General features: G+C 44.1%; 1 protein-coding gene across 1 annotated transcript in view; it reads right to left on the reverse strand.

Moving 5' to 3' along the window:
* LOC111968217 (SRC kinase signaling inhibitor 1) overlaps positions 1-21,278 on the reverse strand; it is a 40,478-nt gene that overhangs the window by 12,685 nt on the left and 6,515 nt on the right. The window contains 6 exon segments of the mRNA XM_070445026.1: positions 1,230-1,319; positions 1,442-2,400; positions 5,597-5,768; positions 6,010-6,139; positions 9,609-9,810; positions 19,833-19,859. Of these exon segments, the coding sequence (XP_070301127.1) occupies positions 1,230-1,319; positions 1,442-2,400; positions 5,597-5,768; positions 6,010-6,139; positions 9,609-9,810; positions 19,833-19,859 (1,580 nt within the window).

Below are 21,278 nucleotides of genomic sequence, written 5' to 3' on the forward strand. Positions count from 1 at the left end.
ATATGTACTGTATGTACTGTAATGTACTGATACTGTATTATAATGTACTGTATGTACTGTCTGTTACTGTATGTACTGAATGTGCTGTATGTGCTGTATGTGCTGAATGTGCTGAATGTACGTATGTACTGATGACTGAATGATACTGAATAGTACTGATGTACTGTGACTGTATTATGTACTGAATTACTGAATGTACTATTGTACTGAATGTACTGAATGTACTGAATTACTGAATGTTACTGTATGTACTGATGTACTGAATGTACTGATGTACTGATGTACTTATGTACTGTATGTACTGATTTGTACTGTATGTACTGAATGTACTGTATGTACTGTCTGTACTGTATGTACTGAATGTACTGTATGTGCTGTATGTGCTGTATGTGCTGAATGTGCTGAATGTACTGTATGTACTGAATGCATGAATGTACTGTATGTACGATGTACTGATAGTACTTTATTACTGATAATGTACTGTATGGTGAATGTACTGAATGTACTGTATGTACTGAATGTACTGTATGTACTGGAGACTGTATTACTGTATGTACTGAATGTACTGATATGACTGTATGTGCTGAATGTACTGAATGTACTGTATGTACTGTATGTACTGGAATGTACTGTATGTACTGTATGTACTGTTGTGTGTGTGTGTGTGTGTAGTGTGTGTGTGTGTGTGTGTGTGTGTGTGTGTTGTGTGTGTGTGTGTGTGTGTGTGTGGTGTGTGGTGTGTGTGTGTGGGTGTGCGTGCGCGTGTGTGCGTGCGTGCGTGGTGTGTGTGTGGTGCGTGTGTGTGTGTGTGCCGCGGCGCAACGGACGTCAGTGTGATGCTAACAGTATATCTTCCTCCACTGTCTGTCCCCCCATACCGGGCTTTAAACATTGATCCTCTGCTTCGCAAMACACGACAGTCCTCCYTGCCAACGTACTAACCGTTTGAGCGTTTGAAAACTATCTAATTTGATAGCTCCATCGGCGACATTCCATCTAGCTGTGGAGTGAGCTTACGGGAACGTTCTCAACTGCGTTACACTCACCCCTTCTAAACTCATTACGCAGCAAGCGAGACCCGGCCGTTGAGCTGAGCCCAACTGCCAATCCAGGTCACCAGTGAAACGGACGTCAGTGTGCTGCTAACAGTTTAGCTTCCTCCACTGTCCCCCACCGTTACATGTGCGCCTGTGTGTGTTCGTGTGTGCATGCTTGCGTGTGTGTCTCACGGGCTCTCGGCCTCTGGTCCCCTGGTCAGAACAGTCTGCAGTAGACCAGTCAGACTGGCTATCTGTTTCTCCATGGCCTCCATGCGCCCCCTTTTGCAATGACAAACATAGGGTATGAGTCAGTTTAGATACACACAAATACCCATCACAGACACATAAAACATACATGCACACACCACACACACCAGACACACACACACTGGCACTCTTACCTGGTCTCTGTCTCATTGCCTGGTAGAGGTGAACTGAAACCTGGTGCTGAACTGAAACCACCGCCCTCCCCTCCAGGTCCAGCCATTAAGCACAGCTGATCAGACCCCAACCCTGACCCCTGACCCCTAGCTTTGGGACTCTCCCCGAACACGGAGGAGGATACTGAGTCCCTCCGCAGGGTCTGCCTCCCAGGGGAGCCCCGGCCGGGCATGGTGCCTGAATACGAGTCCCTCATGTCGGGGATTTTCTGCGGAGACGAGGGGGGTGGCACCCGGAAGCCCATGGCCAACATGGACGCGGCGTAGGCTGCATCATTATACAGTGGGCCTCCAGGCCTGTAGAGKACGCCACTGTCCATCAGCTCTCCTTGCAGCGCCGCCGCCGAGTAGGAAGTGAGGGAGCGCACGGATCCGGGTCCCAACCCTCCTCCGCCCCCTCCGCCTCCTCCACGCCGGTAGAGAGAGCCGTAGGCGTCCCCTCTCGGGGGTAGAGATGAGTGGGGGCCCGCCAGGCTGAGGCGGCCTCCTTCCTGGCCCAGGGAATAGGGGTCGGCATAGATCCCCCCTGCATCGCCCCGCAGGAGCACCATGCTCCTGGAGCCAGTGSCGTGGACCTCCTCATCGGGCTTAACATCCCTACGCTCCAGGATGGCACTGGGGGAGAAACCTGCCTGGGCGTGGTGCTGTAGCTGGGGCTGGTGGTGGAGCTGCTGGGGGTGATGCTGGTGGTGGGCCGCACTCTGGCCACCTGGCGAGGAGTGGTGGGGGTGGGGGAGGGAGTGGGTTTGGGGATGATGCTGGGGGTGAGGTTGCCCAGCGTAAGAGGATGGGCGGCCCCCACTGTAGAGGAGACGGATGCGGGACGGCGAGCCGGAGGGGGCAGAGGCGGAGGAGGCAGGGGTGTTGCTGAGGCGACGGTTGGGCGGGGAATCCTGCTGGGGCGTGTACACCATATCCCTCTGTCACCAGAAGAAGAGAGGAAGGATAGAAATAAACAGCAACATTCACGATAGAATAGAGTGGAAAAGAAGAGAATAGAGCAGAATAGAGCAGAAGCAGAACAGAGTGATGCAGAATAGAATAKAACAGGTTAAGGTACAACAGAATAGAGTACAATAGAGCAGATACCACACAATATTACAGGTGATTCAAAGATTGCTCATCAAAGACCGGCCTCCTGGGCTTTTCACACATGACAGTGTCTAGGGTTTATCGAGAATGATTAGACAAACARAAAACATCCAGYCAGCGSCWGTCCTGTGKGCGAAAACAGCTCGTTGAGGAGAGGTGGAAGAAGAACGGCAAGAATCGTGCAAGCTAACAGGCGGGCCACAAACAGCTCGTCAGTCCTTGTCATGGATGGGCTATTGCAGCAGACGACCACACCARGTTCCACWACTATCAGCTAAAAACAAGAAGAAGCGGCTCCAGTGGGCACGCGATCACCAACACTGGACAATTGAGGAGTGGAAAAACATTGTCTGGTCTGATGAATCCCGGTTCCTGTTGCGTCATGCTGATGGCAGAGTCAGGATTTGGCGTAAGCAGTATGAGTCCATGGCCCCATTATGCCTGATGTCAATGGTACAGGCTGGTGGGTGTTGTGTATTGGTGTGGGGAATGTTTTCATGGCACACGTTAGGTAACTTGATACCAATTGAGAACCGTTTCCATTCCCGAAGAATTAAGGCTGTTCTGGAGGSAAAKGGGTGTCTGACTTGGWACTAGATGGGTGTACCTAATAAACTGGCAACTGAGTGTATATACCTGCTGTATAATAACCTCCCTGACAATACAACCCCCAATGGATTCTACACACACACTGGAGTAATGACTGGAGCGCCTTCATCTCCACCATCTCCATCCTGTATCTTAGCAACTGCCTCCATATCTACAGGAAAATAATCCCACTAGATGTGAGCGAAGAGGCAGGGGCTGACCACCACCACATCTCACACTAGATCCCCAAGCCCCACTGTCATACAGAATGTCCGTCATAGATCAAAGCAGATCACATTGTCGCTGTATCTCCTCCCACTCCTCTAGCCTGTCACCTCATAACCAACATGCCAATCAATCTCCACTAAGCCATGCCGTCCATCCATTTGTCCTTCCATCCTCCCTGTCTCAGTGCAGTGCTACTCGGTGGTCCTCAGTCATGGTTTACSGTCTGCAATCAGATAGTAATCTCTGCTCGGCTGGCTAATGTCCCCTTTACTCACCTCTGTACCGGAGCTCCTATCTCGCAGATTCCTCCTATCCTCCAGCACATAAAACCYAAGGTAAACCAAGTCGCTTGATAAAGCCATGAAACGCAAGGGAGAATTCAGAGCTGAGTGGAGGGAAAATTCGGAGCTGAGTTGTGGTGAGCTGTATTGTGCGTAAGGGTGGTTGCAAAGTAAATCTCGGGGGAGATGCGATAGTTGACCTCCAAAACACACAGGGCAGCTGCAATTCACACACACACACACGCACGCACGCACGCACGCACGCACGCACACACACACACACACACACACACACACACACACACACACACACATACATACATACACACACAAACACAAACACACACAAACACACACAAACACACACAAGCACACACACTACACAGACACACATGCACAAGGGCCCCCTAGGGTGGTTGATTGACATGAGTGGAAGTGGCAGAAGTGGGAAAATCTCTCTCTTTCTCTCCCCTCTCTTCCCCCCTCTCATATTCTCACTTTCTATCGTCTTATTTTCTCCTTCTTTTCATCCCTGTCTAGAGTGACACAATGCCAGTTCTATACTGTGTACGCCAACGTTTCCCAATCTACGGTATTTGAGTTGTCGTCCACCAAAACCCAAAGCAAATCAAATGTTATTGGTCAMATGCACCGAATACAACAGGTGTAAACTATACACTGAAATGCTTACTAATAATCCCATTCCCAACAGTGCAGTTAAAAAGTAAGACAAATAATAGTACTTTGCTAAATAAAAAAGGAAATAGTAACACAATATAAACAATAACGAGGCAATTTACAAGGAGCACCAGTACCTAGTCAATGTGCAGTGGTTCGAGCTGGTTGTGTGGGTAGAGTYTAGTGAGTGTGCATAGAGCCAGTGCAAGGGAGTCAGCGCAAAACAATTAAGATAAAGAAAGAACAATAAAGGGGGTCAAAGTAAATAGTCCGGGTATCCATTTGATTAACTGTTCAGCAGTCTTAGTAGAAGCTGTTCAGGTGCCTTTTGGTCCCAGACTTGGTGCTCCGGTACCGCTTGCCGTGCGGTAGCAGAGAGAACAGTCTATGACTTGGGCGCCTGGAGTCTTCTGACATTTTTATGGCCTTCCTCTGGCACCGCCTGGTATTGAGGTCCTGGATGGCGGGGAGTTCAGCCCCAGTGATGTACTGGGCCGTACTCACCAMCCTGTGYAGCGACTTGAGATCGGACGCCGAGCAGTTGCCATACCAAGCGGTGATGCAGCCAGTCAAGATGCTCTCAACGGTGCAGCTGTAGAACTTTTTGAGGATCTGAGAGGGCACATGACAAATCTTTTTAACCTCCTGAGATTGAAGAGGCGTTGTCGTACCCTCTTCACGACTGTGTTGGTGTGTTTGGATCACGATAGGTCCTTAGTGATGTGGACACTGAGGAACTTGCAGTTCTCAAATCACACTTTGTGGTGTCCCGTTACATACACAGAGCCGTGTCTCTAGCCGACCCACCATTTGAGAACAGCTGTGTATGTACAACATTACACAACATTATCAGTCAGCAAACAGACTTTTTTTTGCCTTGGAGGGAAACAGCTTGGCATGGATTCAAAAACAGCAACAGTGGTGCTACTATTGTACTAGCATATTGCTTGTTCATGCGGACTCATTTAATAGAGACTGGCTGAGTTTAATTTGTGCTCCAGTAGGTTACATAATGACTATCCTTTTTTTCCATTTGTAAACAACATCCTATCAATGTCAGAACAGCATGAGTAGCGACAAATATAATGGTATTTAGGGCAAAGGAGTACTTGGCTCAGTATTCGTACTCAATTCTGTAGAGAGCTTTAGTGGCCACTGCTCCTGATGGCGAGCAACGCCCACACATACAGATGGAGAGACAGAGAGACTGCCTAACAGACAGACACAAATACCCCCATTCTACTCTCACCCGGAGGTCTCCGTTGGCCAGGTGTGGGTTGTGGTGACTGGGGTAGGTGCCGTAGACAGTCTCCTTGCAGTAGATCTTGATGACACAGCGGTCCTGAACGTCTCGTGGGTCCTCCAGCTCATAGAAGACGTTACGGGCCTCATCCTTGATGAGCAGGGCCGTGCTGGGGCACCTGAACACGGGCATTGACACCTGAGCATTTGACCTCTACATTACCTTTCGTTTACAATTTAATTACATAATAAAAAATATAAAAAAATGTTTCAATTCATATGGTTCATCTGCATCTTATCAGCTAATGAATCTGCTATTATATTTAAAAAAAAAAATTGTTGTTGTTGTAATGTAAATTGTTATGACAGTGTTATGTAGCCTTTATAACAGAGCATTTTAGTAGAGTGTGATAAAACCACCTGAGCATTGCCATGGTGAGCCTCTGGGGGAACATGTGGACGATGAGGGCCCTCAGGGTCTCCAGGCTGGTCAGCTCATGGGTCAGGTGCACCCTCCTCATCTCCTCCCCCAGCTGGAGGAAGAGAATGCCTAAGGGGGAGGATGAAGGGAGGCAGGAGGAGAGGAGAGGGGAGAGGAGTGTCATTTGACTGTAATGACTCAACAAACACATGCACATGCTGTACAGTCAGGTCCAACATTTTTGGCGAAGATGTCCTTGTACTGGGTAAAGTTCATGATGCCGTTGACCGTAACAAGGGCCCTGGGACCAGTGGCAGCAAAATAACCCCATAACATCAAAGATCCACCACCATATTTTACAGTAGGAATTTGTTACAGTTGGTATGGGGTTCTTTTCTGCATATGCATCTTTCTTTCGAAGCAAAACCCATGGCATGTGCATGGCCAAACAGCTACTGCATATTTTCCAGTCGCCTGACCATAGCACCTTTTTCAATCCAAGTGCCAACGCTGTTTACCAAACTCCAGGGGTTTGCATTTGTTGGATGACATGAAAATAGAACTCTTTGGCCACGCACATCTGTAGAAACAATATGCACATGCAGAAAATAAGCACATACAGTGCATTGGGAAAGTATTCAGACACCTTCACTTTTTCTTACGTTACAGCTCATTCTAAAAGGGATTAAATTAATATTTTTTGTCATCGATCTACACACAATACTCCATAATGACAAAGCGAAAACAGGTTTTTAGAAATGTTAGCAGGGAACAGAAATACCCTATTTACATAAGTATTCAGATCCCTTGCTATGAGACAAAAAATGGAGCTCAGGTGCATCCTGTTTCCATTGATCGTCCTTAAGATGTTTCTACAACTTGATTGGAGTCCACCAGTGGTAAATTCAATTGATTGGACATGATTTGGAAAGGCACACACCGTTCGTATAAGGTCCGACAGTTGACAGTGCATGTCAGAGCAAAAACCAAGCCATGAGGTCAAAGGAATTGTCCGTAGTGCTCCGAGACAGAATTGTGTCAATGCACAGAAAAATGTCTGCAGCATTGAAGGTCCCCAAGAACACAGTGTCCTCCATCATTCTTACATGGAAGAAGTTTGGAACCACCAAGACTATTCCTAGAGCTGGCCGCCTGGCCAAACTGAGCAATCGGTGAAGAAGGGCCTTGGTCAGGGAGTTAACCAAGAACCCGATGGTCACTCTGACAAAGGTCCACAGCTCCTCTGTGGAGACGGGAGAACCTTCCAGAAGGATATCCATCTCTGCAGCACTCCACCAATTAGGCCTTTATGGTAGAATGGCAGACAGAAGCCAGTCATCAGAAAAAGGCAAATGACAGCCTGCTTGGAGTTTGCCAAAACGATTCTCTGGTCTGATATAACCAAGATAGAACACTTTGGCCTGAATGCCAAGCGTCACGTGTGGAGGAAACCAGGCACCGCTCATCACCTGGTCAACACAATCCCTATGGTGAAGCATGTTGGTTGCAGCATCATGCTGTGGGAATGTTTTTCAGCAGCAGGGACTGGGAGACTAGTCAGGATTGAGGGAAAGATGAATGGAGCAAAGTACAGAGAGATCCTTGATGAAAACCTGCTCCAGAGCACTCAGTACCTCAGACTGGGGCAAAAGTTCACCTTCAAACAGACAACAAACCTAAGCACACAGCCAAGACAACGCTGGATTGGCTTCGGGACAAACCTCAATGTCCTTGAGTGGCTCAGCCAGAGCCCGGACTTGAATCCGATCGAACATCTCTGGAGATACCTGAAAATAGCTGTGCAGCGACACTCCTCATCCAACTTGACAGAGTTTGAAAGGATCTCTAGAGAATAATGGGAGAAACTCCCCAAATTGAGGTGTGCCAAGCTTGTAGCGTCATACCCAAGAAGACTTGAGGCTGTAATCACTGTCAAAGGTGTGCGAACAAAGTACTGAGTAAAGAGTCTGAATACTTATGTAAATGTGATATTTATATTTTATAAATTTGTATAAATCTGCCAACATGTACAAAAACCAGTTTTTGCTTTGTTATTATTGGGTATTGTTTGTAGATTGACTTAATCTATTTAGAATAAGGCATTAACGTAACAAAATGTGGGAAAAGTGAAGGGGTCTTAATACTTTTCGAATGACATTTACTGTAAAATATTATATTTTTGCTATTTTGCTATTTTGCTTCCACTGGTCCTGGTGCCCTTCTTAAGGTCAATGGCATCAAGAACTTTACCCAGTACAAGGACATTTTAGACAGAAACCTGGTTGCCTCTGCCATAAGGCTGAAACTGTCACGACCGTGTAGAAGAGATTCGGACCAAAACGCAGCATGAGGAAAATAAGCCATCTTCTTTTAATAAATGACCGAAGATGAACATGAAACGAAAACACTATACAAACAAAACAAAACAACAAATGATCGTGAAGCTAAATAACGCAAGTGCACAGACAAGCAACAAACGTTAAACAAGACAACTACCCACCAAAACCTACTGCCTATGGCTACCTTAAATATGGCTCCCAATCAGAGACAAATGAATGACAGCTGTCTCTGATTGAGACCCAATCTAGGCAGCCATAGACATAACTAGACAACCTCACAATTATCTATCCCATACACAATACAACACCCATAGACTAAACAAAACACACACAACATACAATGCCCACCCCAACTCACGCCCTGACCAACTAAACATAATCAAAATAACATAAAAATAGGTCAGGAACGTGACAGAAACTTTGCCGCAAGTGGATCTTCCAGCAAGACAATAAACCCAAGCACACATCAAAATCCACAAATAAATGGCTAATTGACCACAAAATCAACCTTTTGCCATCTCAGTCTCCGGGAATTGATACACATTGAAAACGTGTGGTTTGAATTGAAGAGGGCAGTCCATAAGCGCAGACGAAGGATATCAAAGATCTGGAAAGATTCTGTATGGGTGAATGTTCTAAGATCCCTCCCAATGTGTTCTCCAATCACGTCTCAATTTTTTTTTGAAGGCTCAGTGCCATTATCCTTGCAAAGTGAGGTATTGAAAGGTAGTGAAAAGAGGGGTGACAATAACTTCTACCGTTATCTTTTAGAGAAAAAACTATATTACTTGTTCAACAAATATCTTTCTCTGAGCAATTATTATTAGTATCAAATAATATCATTTCCCAATTTTTCTCAGCATACAATACATACAATATATTTATACAAAATATACAATCTAATTAATTTTATGCAGTATATTTTGCTCATCTTTGTCAAGGGTGACAATAATTTGGGAGCTGATTGTTCACGCGAACACTCACACACTGATCCTCTACACACAGGACAGACGACAGAGATAACAATCTCACCTGTATGCCGGGGCTTTTTCAAAATGAATTTGTGACTCATTCGAAATAGAACCACGTACACACTTAGATCTGCAATTAGACAAATATTGAGAACGTGATCCTAATGCCTCTGGTGAATACGAATAGAACTCCCTTGAGAGCTGGCGTATCTGCAACCACAAAGATGGCACAGATGGTTGCTACGACTGTGGTTAATATGACCCTGATATGACCGTGGTTGTTCGGACCTGGCGCGCGGAGCTTGGCCTGGCTGGATGAGCGCGCCAGGGGCAGGCTCTGGCGGAGACGGTTCATGCGGTTGAACCCGAGGGGAACTTCAGCCTCAGACATGGTTTCCAGACTCTCAGCCGAGGCAAAGGATACTCTGCTGGCCTGGTCGGCTAGAGCCGGCTGGTTGGGGTTGGGCCGGATCACACGGGGGGTACGGGCCTGTGAGATAGAGAGAGAGAGAGATTGATACAATCAAAACGGCAAAACAACAAAAACCACAACAGCAAAACACACAGCTGCTGTTAAATCACCACACACACAAAACAACACAACCACTGCAAAAAGGCAACCACAAAAACACAGACAAGACAACACAACCACTGCAAGACAGGCAACCAATAACACGAGATAAAACCACCAGACACAACAAAACAATCCCAGACAGAGAGACAAAACAGCATAGCAGTTTCCTCAGGATGAGACAACTGCCTAAAACACAACGACGCAGCAGCCACCAAAACGGTTGCAATAAACATGTCTTGCAAAGCTTCCAGAAAATCTATTGACGTGTATATAAATATATATTATTAATGCTATGTAAATCATGTGGTCTTGAGTGTTTAATGCCAGATTCACCAGTATCAACTCCACAGAGAATTAGAGGAACCAAAAGAACGCTAACGAACAAAGCTAAGGCTTCAGACTTCAGAACTTGTTCTCAACTAGCTTACCTGGTTAAATAAAGGTGAAATAAAATGTAAATTAAAAAAAGACTTCACCTGCACAATTTGAACCACAGAGAGAAGATGAAGATGTGAGGAAATATGAGGAAATGGACCTCTTGTTTCAGCAGCGCATTGCAGGAGTCGCTAGAGCAGGTTGTTTATAATGAATCCCTATGGACAGACATTTTCCAGCCCAAAGACTACACTAATGAGCTCTGACAGTTCTCTGTGAACACTGCTCACATTCACTTATGCATTTGTTGTCTTCCTAACCACCACAGTTGGGCTGGCTTTGATTTGTTGTGCCAGCAATAGGCACACCCAAGCTGTACATGGCGGTATACTCACACATACACACGCAAATACATACAAACACACACATGCAAATGCGCGCACACACACACACACACAAATACATGCACATACAGAAACACACACAGTAGGTGAAGATGGACACACGCACGCTTGCACACACAAACACACACTTCTGTCATGAATTGAGTAGGATGACAGGTTGCAAGTGGTGCCCCTCATTTGTGTTGAGATGTATGGCATGTGTGTGAGCCAGAAGCGGTACACCTTCTGCTTCTAACATCCCACAAGCATCAAGCTGTTGAGCAAAGAAGTTGGTGGCAAGAGGGAATTACAAAGTGTGTGGTTAGTCAGCTGTAGAGAGGATGTAGGGAGTAGGGGAGAAAGTGAGAGAGTGAGAGTGAGAGAGAGAGAGAGAGAGAGAGAGAGGAGAGGGATTCCAGCTAGGAAGACGACAAGAGAGAGAGACCGGTGAGAGAGAAAGGAATCGATGGAGAGGAGAGAGACGAGGGAGGAGAGAGGAGAGAGAGACGAGAGGAGAGAACGAGAGGAGAGAGAGAGCGGAGGAGAGGAGAGAGAGGGGGACGGAAGTGAGGATGAAGGAGAGAGAGAGGAGATGAGAAGGAAGAGGACGACAAGAAGAACGAGGGAGAGCAGAGAGAGGGAGAAGAGAACGGGAAGAACGAAAGAGAGACACGCGAAGAGGAGGGGAGAAAGTGCGGAGAGGAGAGAGAGAAGAGAGAGAAGAGAGGAGAGAGAGAGACAGAGAGAAGAGAGAGAGAGAGAGAGAGAGAGAGAGAGAGAGAGAGAGAGAGAAAGAGAAAGAGATAAGAGAAAGAGAGAAGGGCAGAGGGAGGAAGCCTGAGACTGGAAACATACAGCAAGGGAGAAGTGTGAGGAGGGAAGGCGAGAGACAGAGAGAGCGTTTGTGTGTGTAGCAAATAAGCATGTGCAAGTGTATGCAGGTGTTTCCTTGCGAGCCCGTAAGAGCGCAATCGCCACTTGATGTTGAGCCCAAGTGAGGGAGACAAACAAAAAAACGCGAGGAAAAGGCGTAAAGTGCAATATGGTGGTTGACTTCCGCTCCGCTCTTTCCTAATTAGTTCTCATTTCAGTGTGAAAGCAGCAGCTGTGGAGAGGCTCAGAGGGCAGGCCTTCTCTCCAGGTGTTCCTGGGAACCAGAGGACAAGCTCGGCTGCACTCTGTTTGCCCACGTTTTAGTCCCGCTGCGAGCTGACATTTTCACTGGGATAACGGCCAATAAACCTCTACACAACCATCCTCTTCAACAACACAATCCGAGGGAGGAGAGGGGAGGAATCGGGGAGGAACACCTGGGAATGTGGTTTCAAAAGTGAAAATCTCAGGGGAAATACAAAAATGTTTTGGGGGGGATGCCTGGAGATTTCACAGTAGTGAATTCCTCGAGAGATTTTTTCCCCCAATTCCACCCTTGCCCTCGACAATCATAAACAAGATTCTACCTATGCAATCAAACGTTGATAGATACTGTAATAAAGGTCTCCTCCAATGAATAAATAACATCTGAGCCGGTCAGACCGCTATAAGTCGGTTTGGTTGTCGGAAACTATTATGATCTGTTGTGACAGTGTTACGTCATTATGTCAACAGCCTTACGAAGACATTATGACTGCTGGAGAAGAACTAGTGTGTCCTGTTACCCCATGACCTCATCCATGTCTTATAAGGCCATTCTGTCTAATGGATTTGCCCTTGGTTTATGACAGTGCTTCTCTCTCCTGACTCCTGCTAAGGCTCTGTAATCTTTACTGGAGATCTCATGGGCTTTTATAAAGCCATTTCTTTTATTACGGAAAATACAAAGACTATATTGCATCAAATATCAGTCATGGTGCGGTCAGTGTTATCTGTGTCAATAAGAAGAACTATGCAGATGGATAACTCTTCCATTATGAGGAGAAAATACCAAAACAATACAATTTATGACACTGGACAACCATATAAGCAATATAACTGGAAATCAATCATTTGTCAAGTAACAGGCAACACGTTTACTGATAAGTTTAGTAGCAGCGAGAAAGTGTCACTCATTTGCACAATCATTTCTTACCTCTATGTTCAGCATCTTGGTCCCTTATTGTGGGTCTCTGTATGACTATACTGTATGTCTCAAACTGTCAAAAACATTTTCTTCACAATCCTAAGTCTTTATCATTCACTTTACTGCATCTCTACTGCCTCACGTCTCTACCAGAATGTCATCACGTTGGTACTATCTGGCCAGAAGCTGCCTTAGTCAGCTCTCCTCTCTCTCTCTTTCTCTCCCTCTCTCTCTCTCTCTCTCTCTCTCTCTCTCTCTCTCTCTCTCTCTCTCTCTCTCTCTCTCTCTCTCTCTCTCTCTCTCTCTCTCTCTCTCTCTCTCTCTCTCTCTCTCTCTCTCTCTCTCTCTCTCTCTCTCTCTCTCTCTCTCTCTCTCTCTCTCTCTCTCTCTCTCTCTCTCTCTCTCTCTCTCTCTCTCTCCTCTCTCTCTCTCTCTCTCTCTTCTCTCTCTCTCTCTCTCTCTCTCTCTCTCTCTCTCTCTCTCTCTCTCTCTCTCTCTGCTGTATAGTTACATTGCCCTTGGTCTGTTTGACCATCCTTAAACTCACTATATTACTGTTCCCCTAAGTCCTGTCTGTCCAAATGCCACTACCTCGTCACAGATTTCTCACCACCGATTGGCTGGCTTTGTCAAAGTGGATTTTCTCAGATCAATAAGCAATGCATGTGATGATTGACAAGGCAGCTGTGCACAGCTGTGCCACCCACGCCCCCTGAACCCCTTCCCCACCCCTGTCTCCGCCCCCCTGTGGAACTCGGGCAACCCCCTCCTATTTGATGAGCATTAGCACCATGCAGTCCTAGCATACCGTTCCAGTGAGCTCTGTAATTAGGGGATGAGTCCCATCTATACAAGTCCCTAAAAACGAATACCAAGGAGTCACTCAATGGACATCCTGATGCGGCAAATCCTAATGACAACTGAAGTCACATTTTCACTTAGCCATGCATTGATGTCAGTGGGAGACTATTTTAAAATTTGCCTGAGGTGGGGATTCACCTCTAAGTTGCTTAACTGAACTGAATACAAAGCCTTGAAGAAGATGTTAATTGAAAAGCCATAGTAATAGTGTTGTAATGGACAATAAAGCAAAGTAGTGTTGGCTTTGGAGTTAGGCTAGTCTTTGACCTCAGTGTCTTTGGGCTATGTGTACGAGCACAGGTTTGCACAATCGAATCATATGATGTACAATGCAGTGGTGTAAAGTACTTATGTACAAATACGTTAAAGTACTACTGATGTTGTTTCGTTCATTCTTTTACTATTTAGATTTTTTGACAACTTTTACTTAACTACATTCTTAAAGAAAAGATTGTACTTTTACTCCATACATTTTCCCTGACAACCACTCCTTGTGCAAAAATTGTATACATAAAGCCCATCTCGCCTCAGATAACATTTATCTAATTACAAGTTACATAACAAAGTAGTGGGAGAACTTTTCTGAGGATTTATATTTTGCATCTCCAGTGTAAAAGAAGTCCTTAATAAGTTCTCATTAAATGATTAATTTAAGCACCAAACATTGTCTTTGTCTTGACGGATCATCGTCAAGCACTTTGATAAGTAATTCTGACCACGTGCCACAGCATAAGGCAGTCGCTAGGGAAAACATGGCAGCCGCTGGCATCCTAAGCCTTTTAGGGCTGTAAAAAACACCATTCAGGCCACTCTCTAAGATATCAGGGAATAGTAATGTTCCACCCAATGTCATATCAACACACAAACAGCCAAAGACAACAATAGCAGCTGTCCAAATGGTTTAGCTACTGAGCTAGCCATAGGACCCCGAGTGTCATGGATGGTCCAGGGATTTCGTCTACGTGAAACAGCTTTTTTGTTGTTGCTACTGCTGTTGGGGGTGTTGTGTGTGCGTGTGTGTGTGAGAGAGTGTGTGTGTGTGTGTGTGTGTGTGAGAGTGTGTGTATGTGTGTGTGTGTTCAACTGTGCTGCTTTGCTAAAGCAGCTATTACATAACGTCCTGAGAACGTTTCTTAGTGCTTGGYGAGAGCATGGTTGTCCTATGGTTATTTTGCATACAACCTCTCACAACTTTCTGTGAGTAGTGCAGGATAGTTGCTTGGCATTGGAACATTCTCAGCACATTTACGGAACTTGTCAAAAAATCTTAAATGTTTTGGTATGTCTTTACTTTAACAGAACATTTCCTAAAAGTTCAAACATGGTTACATTTAATTTAAATGTTGGTAATGTTCTAGCAACCTTCTCCAACTGTTTTGACATTTGGAATGTTCTCATATTGTTCCAAGAACATTAAGGAACAATGTTCTTCTGTGGGAATTTCAGTACTTCGGTATGTTTCCTACAGGTTCCCTCGTGGTTTTATTTAAAGTCATGTTCTCAAAATGTTCCAAAAATGTTAAGAAACAACGTTCTTCTGTGGGAATTTCAGTACTTCAGCAAAACGTTACCTACAGGTTTCCTCATGGTTCTATTAAAAGTCATGTTCTCAAATTGTTCTGAAAACGTTACGAAAACGTTCCATAAAAACCTCAAGAGAACTTTAGTAACGTTCAGAGAATGTTATAAGAATGTTCTTTAAAAACATAAATTCTGTTCTCAGCATCAACAAAACTCTCTCTATCCTTTATCTTGTTAAGTGTGTTCAGGTGTTTTGGCCCACTATTTGGCCACACCTGATCTTAATGAGTGCTTGTTTCCTTTGAAATGGAGTCTGTTAGACTAAAATGAACAGCTTTGTATGCGTAAAAAAAACATGGAAAGCTGGCTCCATCCTGGTGACGCAGTGGACGAATTTCATGGAAAGAGAACAGAAGATTATAGGTTTGAATCTCACTGATGCCGTTTCACAACAAAAAATTAATGCCTAAGGAAATTCCTTTTCATGTATCCTATTTGTGCTTGGAGTTTATTAAAAACAAAATGTCCAGAATAAGCTAGCAATGTTATTAACAGTCCAGTCTTAATGAAATGTGGAGTGAAAGTTTAAGGAAGTTATTAAAAAACTTCCAAATAACCTATAATTTCCATTCTCAGAGCATTAATAAAAACCTCCCAAGAAGGGACCAGAGTAAAACGTTGTCAGAACCTCCCTGCAACCTAAAAATACACTTTCCCAGAACAGGCAACACTTTCATGTGTTCTCAGAACATTTAGAAATGTTCCGTTTTACCGGTCAGGGAATGTATAACTTTGTTCCCACAACCAATGTGAAACCAAAAACATATGTTCCCACAACATCCAAGGAACCAAATGTGCTAGCTTGGAAGCCACTTACAGAATACCTAACAATAGCTCCTGCATTGAATCCATTTTCTTTGGTGAACAGCTCTGGATGAAAAGAGTCGAGCTTAAGGAATCCATGTACTTTAGGACACATGATTACTTCCCCTGGATCTGATGAATGACTCATTGTACATGTGAATACAGATAGTGTCACTGAATAGGAGCCTTTATGTGGTTCTAAGCTTGTGTTATTCCCTTTGTAGTGCACTACTTTTGACCAGGGCCCATAGGACTCCGGTCAAAAGGAATGCACTACGTAGGGAATAGGGTGCCATTTGGAATGCACATTAACTATAGTATATAGACTTCCAAGCCTGATTCAGCAGTAAGGTTGGGGAGAGGAGACAATGGACTTGGATTATTTCCCCGCTCCAGACAGACAGAGGCCTATGAGGTGCAGACGACRGTACTGACGTTTCTATTAGTGGGGCTTAGACTTGCAAAGAGGGAGGGAATTATACAGTCCTCCGTTCCTCTGTTGCTGCCTAGCAGTCTTCGCAGTCAAGAGGTGGAGAGAGGGCACTGCAAGCATATGAATGCGCGACAGGGCCTTCCCTATGGAGAGTAGTTTAAACAGACAGACAGACAATCCCACCGTCTTGTTGGAGCATGTGAGAGAATTTGAGAAGGAGGAGAGTCTTGGAACATTATTATTCGATTTTTTCCCCCAGGTGTTGATATGTGTGTGTGTGTGTGTGTATTTACAGTATGGGTCCATCCACACCCTTCCATGTGAATGTAGGCATGTTTGTATGATAATCCACAGGGTGTGTGTGTGTTTGTGTGTGCACATGCTCATGTGGAGTGTAAGCAAGCCAATGAAACACCAAAAGAGACCAGCATGGGAATGTTACAAACACACACATCGAGACACAAACACACGCACACACAGAGACACACACAGCGAGCGAAGGGCACCGCTGCAGAATAGCGAGAGCAGAGCAGCAGACTACCCGACTCCCTGAGAGGAAGGGAAGACGGGTGATAACCAATCCCGTTAGAGCTGGGAGCCCACAGCAAACATGGGATTCAATAAAGCTAGTGTGTGTGACATTGAACAAGATAAGAGGGAAATGGACTGCTGGCATATGAGGAAACCACCAGTTATGTAATTGTGAGGGATGTATTGTATGACATGCAAGTCGATAAAACAGGGATAGTAAATCCAAATAGGAAATGCGCATTTGGGACTAAATGATGAAATATTCTGTACATTTACAAATGGAAATACAGTGGAGAGACTGTTACGCTAATGGAACGCCTCTGTGTGTAGAAGGCTTCTGTGTAGATGCTAAACAGATACCTGAGAAGTACCATCCTGCACTGTAAACTTTTGCCAGTCATCCGTTCATTCTGAAAGCATCAACTCTGCCCTTCATGCAAATGTAGAAACTTGTAGTAAGAAAAACATGGGCTTCAAATATCCTGCCATCCCTTGTTCTTTCCTCTCTTCTCCTCTCCTGCTTTGTTCTTTTGTCAGCAACACACAGCAGTCAGATCTCTGTCATAGGGAATTATTCATATGTGACCTGTTTCAAGAAGCTAGGCATATGTCACACGTCACTACTTCACAGGATAGGCATTTGAACGTATTGTGTTTTCATATTTTCTTTTAATCAAAATGGGATTTTTGGGCAGAAATGCCTTCATGAACATGTAAACTTTCATGTGCCTTAATAACACATCTGAAATTACTAATAAAATTGTTAAATTCCAAGCCTAGTTGGTTTAGCCACACAAAAAGGCAGGAACCGTCTAGCTAGCCATAATTGGCTGAGATAATGGGTGGGCTGGACATGCCGATTTCGGACTGGTCTGCCATGTAGCACACTTCTGTCTATAACATGAGCTGCTCAGTATGTGTAGGTAATCCTTCCTACCTCTAGCACTCTTGTTCGGTTCGGTTCGGCTAGCCGAGTTCAGCTAGGTGCCAGCCAAACTGAAGCATGCTGACGCCTTAAGAGTCCAGCTATATTTTCAGATATTATACATTTCTAATTTTGAAAGTTGTTTTCATTGCAAGTTAAAGCGTACTGTTAGCCATCTAGCGAATGTTAAGTTGCTGGCTCGCTAGCTAATGTTACATGTATGATCTGTGTAGTAATATTATTTGTATCTCAGAAAGCCATTTGCACTGCTAGTTATAGCTTAATGTTAGCTAGATAGCTAACGTTGAACCTAGTTGGTTAGCTTTAGCTACATGCGGATTCATACTACAGCATTTCATGCATGGTGGCTATCTATGACAATCTGTTTGTACTGTAGCTATGGGTTGGAATTATAGTTCATTGTTTAGCTAGCTAGCTAGTTACATTTCTAAACAAAAGACTCCACTTCGCCAGATAATTACATGACCCATCAAGTTAGCCAGGTGTGTCTGGGGGTGATTACGGCCATCTGTTGTATTTCAATAGCGACCCATCTGTAGCATTTCCTTCACATGACCCGTCAATTGAGACAAGTGCGTCTGGGTAAGCATCTAATAACTATATATAAAATATTATATCTGAACACTTTCTATTTTTGATATTGCTACTATGCAACTTTGCAAGTAACTATTTCATTGTACAGTTCTTGTGCCACTTAGATTTCCTTTAAAATAGTGTGTGTTTACCAGAGATGGTAATGTGAAGAACAACATGACCTGCACCAAAGTTTGATTAGGATATAGGCCATGAACCAGATAAAGTGTATTTTTACCTGGATGTTTTCCTTATTGTAGGCTACTACTTCCACCACTTTTAGTCTTGACATTTTTGGTTGTTTACTACACTACTTTACTCACTCTGTTTAGCACATGGCCTCACGTGTGAATCCTTAAAGAGATGGGTGCGGCTAAAGCTTAAGAGGGTGTGAACAATGCTGAATAGGTGTAGACAAAGAATAGTTACCCAGTAGGTGTACCAAGACATTCCAGGGCCATTTTCTCAAAAGTGGGGCTGCAAGTTTATCAACTTTCAAAGCAGAATTACTTTCCCATTGTTCATCAACTGCAGTGTATGATATACCATTTTGTAGCTCTTAGTCTATACTTTTATCCAATGTAAAAAATAAAAAAAACACAATTTCAAATTTTGCTACATAAGACCGAATTGAGGCGGTTGGTCACATATGTACTGTAGCGTCACTTGCCCCCTCCATATGATAGGGCCTTATCTGATGAGGCAACAGAATCAGTAGCCCTTCCATTCCACATGATCTGTATCAGCTTTACRTGGTGACATTCCAGAAAATGGGGGAAGCAATATAAAGCGCCCACCTGGGTGATGCACGGCAGCCATATTGGGCCAGAATGCAATTTGTATCACATTTACATTTTACATTTAAGTCATTTAGCAGACGCTCTTATCCAGAGCGACTCCACTAAGAGTACCTAAACCTTGTAGACAGAACTGTTCTACAGCCATGGTGATTTATAAGCAATGGAATGTAACCCCAAACTTTTGCAAATCAGGCAAATTATTTACATATTACATATAATTTTTTTATAAAATATGACATATTCATTAGGGTTATTCAAGGATGACTGATTTTGTAATTCTCTTTGGCCTAAATCCTAACTTGAGTTCCAGGCACAAGTGACTTTTCGCACAAATCTCCCATTGACATCAATGCATGACTTTCACGTGATGAGAAATTTCAGCACATGAATATCAAGTTAGCGTTTGGCCCTTTTACGAGGGACTCAAAACATAGCAGCAGATGTACTCCAACACCAGTGATACGTCTCAGTAGTGTGTGCCAACACTACAACACTCACACTGAGGTAAGAGAAGCACAGAGATGCACACACAGATTATCCCATTCTAGACCAATACACAGAGACAGAGATTCACACTAAAACACAAACTGACCTTGAAGCTCCAGTAGTTTGGCTGTTGCTAGGGAGAGAGAGAGAGAGAGAGAGAGAGAGGGAGAGAGAGAGAGAGTTAGATATGTTTCCATCCATTAAGCCGGACAACAGTTTGTCAGAGAGAGAGAAGGATGGGGACAAATGTGTGAGAGGGAGAAAAGAGGGGAGTGAGTGAGAAAGATCCATCTATCCGCTGCCAGTCAGACGTTTCAGAGATAACGCAGCTGTGACAAATAAAGTTGGGAAGGTTTGAAAGTATACTTTATCGGTGTAGAGAGAGGGAGAAGTTGAAGTCTTTCTGAAGACTAAAAAAGGAGAGGTTTAAAATATCATCACATTTCTCTCTCCATCAGATCCAGTCCAAAAGTGAGGGGCTAATTATTGTGATGATAGCTCAGATTAATTTCCAATGTCCTTCAGTGCCATCATAATAGCCTTTTAATTGCTTGTAATTGCTTCCGAACAATTAATCAAATGTTTACCAGACACTACACCCATACCAATAATACACCCACACCAGCTAGCTAGCAATTCAACTGAATGCCTACCATTCACACAATTAGCTGGCTCAAATTCAGGAGCGGATTAAAGTAATACACAGACACTGGATTTAAGCTTGGCTTTTTAAGGGAATTTGGGCAGCCTCCAACACAGAGGGCAAAGTTCATTGAATCTATTAGGATGTATTTGGCTATTGTAACTGTGTGTAGAGTCCTTGAGTCACAGTGTCAACGGTAGGCAGTGTCATGGTAACCATGACACTGTCACAACATTATGTAGGCGTCAAGTACACTATACTTTTTTGGTTCGTCTAAATTGGGGATGATAGCTGACTAGTTTATCACTAATTTAAACAACTGGGTCGTTCTTGAATTGCAGTGGCATTTGGGCATGGCATTTTAGGAAAAAGTTAACTTTTTTGGGGGGGGGTATGTCTTTTCATCAACTAATATGGCAGCTTAATGACTTTAAATCATTTTTACCATTATGATAACACTGTACCACCAGTAGGATTAGTAACACCAATTACGCTAACACCAATGACAAATTTTACGTAATTTAGGATTTTCGAAAGTGGCAATCATGGCCAAATACCAACCGAATCTCGCTTAGGGCCCCCGAATAGCTAGAGCCGGCCCTGAATTAGCTAATACATTTCTTAGTCAGGGTCTGAGTTTAAGTGAGGTCCGAAGGGAAGTCTTAAGAAAGTTGAAGCTCATTTACTGCATTTCTATACAATGTTAAAACACTAGAATGCAATTTGGAGAACAGCAAAAACGAGCAAAAATGATCCCAGCCATTATCACATTGGTTGCTGTGGCTTCATTCACCTCAGTCAATCTACAAACACATAGCCTATTAGCTATACAATTAGCCACTACACATTAACTCACATTAACGCAGCGGTGGGATTAAAAAGTATTTTATTAACAAAAAAGAAACAAAT

This window comes from Salvelinus sp. IW2-2015, linkage group LG8 (assembly GCF_002910315.2).
Source record: "Salvelinus sp. IW2-2015 linkage group LG8, ASM291031v2, whole genome shotgun sequence".
Lineage (NCBI taxonomy): Eukaryota > Metazoa > Chordata > Actinopteri > Salmoniformes > Salmonidae > Salvelinus > Salvelinus sp. IW2-2015.